This window comes from Ictalurus punctatus, chromosome 16 (assembly GCF_001660625.3).
Source record: "Ictalurus punctatus breed USDA103 chromosome 16, Coco_2.0, whole genome shotgun sequence".
Classification (NCBI taxonomy): domain Eukaryota; kingdom Metazoa; phylum Chordata; class Actinopteri; order Siluriformes; family Ictaluridae; genus Ictalurus; species Ictalurus punctatus.
In genome coordinates this window covers 8,104,615-8,112,500 of record NC_030431.2, presented here as the reverse complement: position 1 = coordinate 8,112,500, position 7,886 = coordinate 8,104,615, and the positions used below count along the sequence as shown (strand labels likewise).

The 7,886-nt window shown below is 41.1% G+C and overlaps 1 protein-coding gene across 5 annotated transcripts in view; it reads right to left on the bottom strand.

Annotated features, from left to right (window-relative positions):
- The window catches only part of smg6 (SMG6 nonsense mediated mRNA decay factor), a 55,943-nt gene that overhangs the window by 47,640 nt on the left and 417 nt on the right, over positions 1-7,886 (bottom strand). The window contains exons 2-10 of one of the 5 annotated variants that reach the window (XM_017488995.3): positions 7,612-7,751; positions 4,572-6,846; positions 4,265-4,457; positions 3,947-4,057; positions 3,504-3,610; positions 3,322-3,400; positions 2,330-2,440; positions 1,631-1,654; positions 1,104-1,307 (exon numbers count right to left, since the gene is read on the bottom strand). In XM_017488995.3, the coding sequence (XP_017344484.1) occupies positions 1,104-1,307; positions 1,631-1,654; positions 2,330-2,440; positions 3,322-3,400; positions 3,504-3,610; positions 3,947-4,057; positions 4,265-4,457; positions 4,572-6,846; positions 7,612-7,702 (3,195 nt within the window). In that variant the 5' untranslated portion in view covers positions 7,703-7,751. Of the gene's footprint in view, positions 1-1,103; positions 1,308-1,630; positions 1,655-2,329; positions 2,441-3,321; positions 3,401-3,503; positions 3,611-3,946; positions 4,058-4,264; positions 4,458-4,571; positions 6,847-7,611; positions 7,846-7,886 lie in introns of those variants that run through there. The other 4 variants (XM_017488996.3, XM_053686615.1, XM_017488997.3 and 1 more) reach the window with 4 other exon arrangements.

Below are 7,886 nucleotides of genomic sequence, written 5' to 3'. Positions count from 1 at the left end.
AGCATACCTGAACCAGTTTATCTGCAAAGTTTTTTCCTGTTTCGCATGATGACGTTTAATATCTCCGACGTCAGTAGTCCCATTTAGCAACTTGTTAGCAACCGCCTTTTTAATATACGCAAAAGCTTTAAGAAAAATCATGAGTGGGATATTACTGGTGTACTTTATGTCGCAGAATTAAAAGTGAAAATATTTTGAGCTTGTCTTCACCATAGACCTTATTTCAGAGTTTTAACCAATATCCCATTCAAAAAACCCATTGACTTTGGGACGATGGAACCGGAAGAGTTAAAATGCTAACTCATTTCTGGGTTTTGGCATACAAAACGACGTCATCCCTGCACCACTCTGTGGTGATTGGCTGTATATTTAGGAAGCGCTTATTTGATGTGCAGCCCAGTTTTCTATGAGTGAAGGACGAACTTTAAATGTCAATAAAGCAGTAGATCACGTTCATGTACTCATGGGCAGTCAAAATCGACATCAATATTCAGTTAATTGTGCAGCCCTAATTCCCATTGGCACTCCTATCATCAGATAGTTGAACGCCGCTGTGGATATTCAGGGAATCTGCTAACCAAAATGAAAATAGACCAATATATCAATGAGAGAAGTTACTGAGGATCCAGTGGGTCTCTGCTTTTTTGCACTATGGCACCCGTCGCAACCTCAACGTGGAGCCGTGTAGAAGGTAATATTGAGCACAAGGTTCTGTGCATGTGTGAGGGATCCGTGTGTATACCTGCTGAAGGTATGCATGTTAGTTTGTAGAAAACATATACATGTACCACCCCAGCCAATCAAACACCGCTCTAACATGTTTGGGGGGGGGAATGAGTGCCACAAATCAAATGCAGAAACAACCGGACACCACTTGGTAAAGCACACATAATGGGAAACAGCAAATTACAAACATGACTGAACACTTATTAGCACCTGGTCTTACGTCTATTACTACAATCCTCTCTCTTCAGCCATTTACTTAGCTTAAAAACAATCCTTGCAAGGACAGTTTAAGTTAATGGTTCATATGCAGACACTATGTATATTTACACATGGACTATAATTTAAGTGAAGGTGTGTAGATTGGATGCAGCGCTCACATCACTTGCACTCAGTGCCCTCAGCCCACGATCTTGCTCCGAGTCTTTGCCAGACTCGCTGCCTTTAATGCGAGATGCCACTGCAGGATGCACAGAGGGGCGTATCCAGATTTCTACCCGGGTAGCATCCTGGCCCCGAACTGTTCCATGCCCCCGTGGGCCACTTTCCACATCCTCCTTCAGTCTGTACTCAGTCTGCTCAGCCTAGTGAGAGGAGGAGACACAAAGGGCAATGAACAAATGCAGCTGTCCACAAGTTGCTTTTTTTCCCACTTTCCAGTAAAATATCAAATAATGTAATCTTTTATGATATTATTTGTGCTACAGGATATGGACAAAAAACACGATATGCAAACAAGTCACTGGATATCTGGATGGTGATATGAATCACATTAAGACTAAAATATTTTTAATCTCATAGCATTAATGAAAACTATAGGATACTTGGAAAAAAATATTAGATCTACAATTCAACACATGCTACCAATGCAAATTTTTTATTATTATTTTTTCATTAATAAACTAACCTTGTATTCTCCATGTAATGTGTGCTGTGAAAGGCATTTGAGATTCAGTCAGAGAAAAATCTAAGTTAAATGAAATGCTATGAAAGTGCATCTTTGTCTTTAAATACTTACTGAAGATTCTTTAAAAATTAATCCCCTATTAAAGCTACTCTTACAAGTACAATTTATTTACAAAACCACCATTTTACTTAAGACTGATAGTTATCTCATTTAAAACTGAACAGGTGACAGACATGTCTCTACTTTCCAGGACAAATGCTTATAGACTTACATTCTTTCTACTCAATGTGTTTCAGATACTTGGCATAATAGCGCTAATCTTTTTTTTGTCTAATAGGTAATGTTTTTGGATGTTTTCGTTCTGTGGTATTTCATCAACAGCACAAGAGATCTTAATGCTGTTCCTGGGAAAAGCAATCTGAATGATGCTATTATTTAAAACACTCAAAGTGTTTTAAATAATAGCACACAAAGTTGCGGGTTGTTATTGCAACCCGCCATGATGTATTCACTGCAGAAACCCACATTTTGATAACGAAAACGATTAATCATGCAGCCCAATGCACCTAATAAAAAAGCAGACTAGTTTGGGCCAAGTATTAAGTAGAAGGCTTAAAGGAATATTGGTAGTTGTTTAATAGTGTTTATGGTATTTTAAATATAAGAAATATATTTATTACACTGTACATATGACTTAACCTTGCGCTTGGCTTCTTCAAACAGACTCATCAGGCTCTCCTTGGCTGTGAGGATTGGGTTGCTGGCAGCCAGGCTACGCATGTAGTAATACACAGCATCCAGCTTCCGCTTCTACCAAGGGGAAAGACAGTGTGTGTGAGTGTATATGTGTGTGTGTGTGTGTGTGTGTGTGAGAGAGAGAGCCTTTCATATTACAGAGAAAACAGTGAAAGAAAAACAGCGAGCACTGCTGGTGTGAAGCCCTATTGTATCTGCTCCGTTTATTATTATTATCATCATCATCTCAAATGAATCCCCTATTAGAGGGCTAAAATATACCCTAAAACTCACAAAATTTTGCAGATGTGGCAGAAACGGTGAAAATTTACATCTGACAGGGGTTCCGGAATTGACCGTAGAGAAATGGCTCGATAGCGCCACCTACAATATTTCAACAATGTTTGCCTCACGCTACGTTTTAGCAACATGTATGAAATCCGGTACATATGTGTAACATGCCAATACGTACAAAAGTCTCTTGAACCCATGCCCTAAACTTGACAGGAAGTCAGCCATTTTGATTTTTCTCTTAAATTTTTGCTCAGATTTTGCCATTTCCAGGCCTCGTACTTTAATGAACTCCGCCTAGAGATTTCACCGCATTGGCATCACATTCGGTCAGTCTCATCTAAAGGCCTTGCCAATGTTAAACTGCGAAGCTTGAGTTTTCGCTACATGGCGTGGGCATGGCGGTCTCACAAAGTGTTATAAGTCAAACACACAATGTTCAATCTGCACCAAACTTCACATACTTGATACGAATCCAGGCCTGAGGACATCTACATGCCAATGTTCAATTATAGTCATAGCTCTCTTACTGGAAACAGGAAAATATTAAAAACAACTATATAAATTCTAAAAAATGGAAAGGCTTTCCCCTGGCAGAGCAGCCCAAACGTGCGAGGGCCCGTTCATCGCTGCCTGCAACTTTAATTAAATGAATGTTGTCTTACTGTGTACACTGCCAACACAGCAAGCTGGTTGTAAGGTCGTCCATTTTTTGGTGCAATCTGCTGCGCTTTCAGGTACCAACTGTTACAAAAAACAAACCATTTAAAACAGCCAAAATGGGATTTTAAAATCGTATTAAGAAAGACAAAGATATAAGCAAAGAGTATGATGCAAAACACCTGACCTGCGTGCTTTGCCAAAATTGGCAGATTCATTTGCTTGTTCTCTATATCTTGCGACATCACCTTGACAGATCATACACCGCTGGGCACTAATCAATGCATATTTCACCTAAAATGAACAGCAAAATTTCTACAATTTATCTAACAACACTTTATAGGAAACAGACATTATAATATAGAATTGATGATGCACATTTTCTGATCCTGAAATTGAGAGACTTATAAATTTCCTATTGTATTCAAACAGCATACCAAGGGTAGTCTCTGCAATTTGTCATGTTTCTCATTTGTTGACTGTATTAAATTGTACTTTTTTCAAAATATTGTTGGTCAATAATAGCCAATCAAAAACAGAATATTGCTGAACTGAAAACCAGATTTTTTTTTTAATTAAATAAGGAGAGGAAGGATAAACTGAGTAAACATTGGAGTTTGAGATATTTACAGTCTTTCGTAGAGGTTTTGCACGTATTGCCATTCCATCCATGTAGTCTTCTAGTTTAAACTGGAATACAGTTTGTAACTTCAATAGCAGTGAATCAAAAAACATTGCCCCCTAGAACACAAATAGGATGGACAAATGAGCCACAAATAACAGCAGAAAAGCATGCTATGTAAACACTTTTTCCACCACAAATGCATCATCAAGATTCCTGTTGGAACACATATGGAGTATGAGGAAAATTATAGCTCTCAGCAACAACAAAAATCTCAAGAAATTAACAACAAGGAAAAAACCTAGGAAAAAAATTAAGCTATTTACCTCTTCCAGTATGGTTAGAAGCATGGCCCTAATCTGGGGAGCTGTATCTGAATCCTGGTTTTTCAGAAGTTGTCTGAATCTCTCAATGACCTGATAAAACACATTCTTCCACAGTAATTGGTCCACATTCTGTGTGTCAGAGAACTCGATGTCTGTTAGAATTACACTCTCATATAATGTCAGGAGCTCAGCTCTGAGAGAGGAAAAAGGGCAGAAATTAGGCTAATATATTCGCAACAAAATCCAATAATTTGCTTTTCACAACCCATTGTTTACTATTTCCCATGTATAATTAGTCCTTGTTTACCTCAGCTGGGCCATTCTGTCTAGTCCTTCTCGACTAAGTCGTTCCCTGGACAGCAGGTTGCTGAGCTGGAGTTCCTGGCTGTCAGCCATTCGCAGAAGTTTGCCGAGTTCCCCTCTTGTCTGTACCTCTGTTTCCTCTGGGCTAAAGGTGATGACTGTAGGGGGGTAAACTTGACCACTGAGTCCATATACTCCATAAAAAGGTGCCATGCCTGGATTCGGGAACATCCCATTAGAGCCAGGTAACTGGTATGGGAGCTGATAGGAATAGGTGTAGCATGGAGGTGTGTTTGGAGAGTTGGTTGGTAACCGGTAGCAGTAAGGGTTGTCAGTATTCTGATATTTGTAATAAGCCATGGTGGCAGCATGTTGGCCCTGAAAGTCCTCCCCCTGGAGCACAGGAGGGCTCCCAGCAGCTTCATCATCAGTGTCCAGAAAGTGCAGTGGCCCGTATCCGCCTTGATGCTGCAAATACAGTGGCTGTCGGAGAGATGACTGCTGGGATTGCTGGCTGCCTGACAGAGCTGGTTTCTTATGAGGATTATTAGGGTCCCACAACCGCCTAGTACTTCCACCACGACTGCCTCTTCCTCTACCTAGGCCAATGCTACTTCTTGCCCCACACATAAGCTGAGGTCCAGGTTCCGAGGAAGTGGTTAATTCAGTGCTTGTTGGGAGTACCAGAATGCCTCTGCCTCTATGACTTTGATTTTTACACTTGGTTTGGTCCTCCCTGGTTCCTGAGGCTGTGCCAGACTGTCTGTCCAGAGAAACTCTCAAGACTCCTACTTGACCACCAATCGAAGCTCCTCTCAATACTCTGTTGTTCCTTTTTGATGTTCTACTATCATTCTGATCTGCTTTGGCTTTGAGGCCTCCTTTTCCATCTCTCTCCATTCCCTCATTCTCCTCAAAGGAATCTGTGGACGACATGTCTTTGGCTGTCCTTCTCCTTTGTATGGACTTGTCTGCTGTGGCCTGGTCCATCTCCTCAATCATCCTTTCATGAGACTTATACATTGGCCCTCTTTCTCCCACCCAGCATCCTGCATTAGCCCTGCGTGTTTCAGATTCTATTGGCCCATCCATGCTTGTGCCACTGCTGGCTGAACTTGTGCTGTACGTCCGGATTCGAGACCGTCTGATGTCTGATTTGGAATAGCGCTTTGAAGAACAGTTGACCGTGCTATGTTGTGTTCCTTGAGCTTTTCTGCACCTTTCACTATCTCTTTCTATTGGCTGTTTGCCTCTGTGTTTTTCGTTTTTAAAGTTCTGGTCTTGGCTAACATCTTTTCCTTTCACATCCCTCTGAAATCTTCCTTCTACCTTTGGCTCTCTGTTTTTCTCTAGCTGATGTGTCAGTAGACATTTTTCACCACCCTCTCCTTCCTCCCTCTTTACTGAAGCTTGATTGGACCCTCTCTCCCTGCCCCCTCTGGACCTTCGTCGTTCCTGCTCCTTCCTCTCATTCAGGTCACCTGTTCCTCCCACTGCTCTTCCTGTTCTGTAGTTAGAGCCCTCACCACTTAAACGTCTCCTACCACCTTCTTCATTCTTCTTTTCTTTAACTATGGCTGTGGGGCTGTTAATGTTAAGTTTCCCCACCTTATCAGTTATACTGTTAACAGTAGGCTGAGCATAGTTTGAAGAAGACAAGTCTAATTTCTTTTGTTTTCCATGCACCTGTTTTTTGCTGCTATCCTTGATTTCCCTCCCATTTCTTTTTTCCTCTTCCAGATGCATATCCTTATGTTGGTCAACTAAGCCCATCAACCCATTACATGTAGTATCCTCTGCCTTAACCACTTCTTGTGATACCTGCTCCAACTCCTTAGGAGGCCCATAGTCTCTAGAACCTTGACCCCTACGCCCACCAGGCTGGTATATCTCACGGTCAGGCTTGCGCATTTTCCGTAGTTTCTGTGAACCAGGTGTTCCAGTACTTGATAGTTCACTATTTTTAACAGTGTTCCTCCTGGCATGTTGACGACTGAAATATGCACTGCCATCATTACAGTCAAAATTAAAATTGCTTAGTTCAGACTGGCAATCACTGCTGGTGAATTTCAGGCTTGAACCTGGTAGAGAGCTGGCAGGCATTTTAATGGCAGGATCTGACACAGACTCCTCTGAAGTATATATAGGCTCAGTGGAAATTGCTAGTACATCTCCTTCACATCTCTCCTTGAAGCAGCGTGTCTGTACTGTGCTGGGATTGTACCTCTGGAGGTCTGGCCTTTTCCCCTCTTTATGTTTTTTACTTGTCATTTGCACTTCTGAGAAAGAAAAGAGGGACAGTGAATTATAGTTGTTGATATAATGGGCTACTTAATTTCATTCAGGTCATTGTTCACACATTAAGCTCTAATTAGTAATGTGGAATGAGAAATTCCAAATGCATCATGTATGGTGTAGTCATTATACCCGATGTATGATACCATAGCAGATTACATGAATAATAAAAAAGTAAACCATGTTGCTCACATCACCTGAAAACTATTTTATAACTTACCAGCGTTATTACATTAAATTTTACACTAACTCAAGTGTACACGAGTTTGTTAGAGCTAAACAATAATCGTAGCAGTCCACTGGCTAGCCGTACTTTTTTTCGCCAATCTTGGCGAAAAGTTTCCGCGTGTGCATGGACTGACCCTACAAAGTTCAGTTAAGTTTCTCTCTTATTCGAGGCTACAATTAGCAAACTCAAGCCTTACTTTCAGGCAAATAGAAGTTCATGGTGGGTCTGCTCCACGGTGCTCGGTTTCTGAGAGCTAGCTAGCTAATGTGCCAAAAGACATTTTATTTGGTTGTGATAAAAACATCACCTTTACCCAAAACATCCACTAACTTGACAGTATTAAGCAACGCGCTACCAAAAACCTCATAAACAACAGGTTATTCAACTAGCAAACAGCTAGCTTGCTGGCTAACATTAGCTTTAACTCATCGAAACTGAACCAAGGTGTTTTGTTTAACTAAGTTTGCGACTAACTCTCTTTAACCGTATTCCACCAGTACACCTAATAGCACTAACTAACCTTTCAAGTTGTCTCTATGTGTAACAATACTCGACGCCTCTGCCCGTAATTCAGCCTCAGAAATTCGTACTCTGTCCAGTTCGTCCGCCATTTTCGTCACCACCGAACACAAACATTACGGCATCCTGTCAGGGTCAAACCTTCACGAGAACAGATTTAGGGTTATGTCTCAACCAACTCCCTAGTTCAGTAAGTTAGGGCACTGATGAGGGAGTCAGACATTTTAAGGTCTGTCTCAACTGACTACGTTTACATGGACAGCAGCAATCTAATTA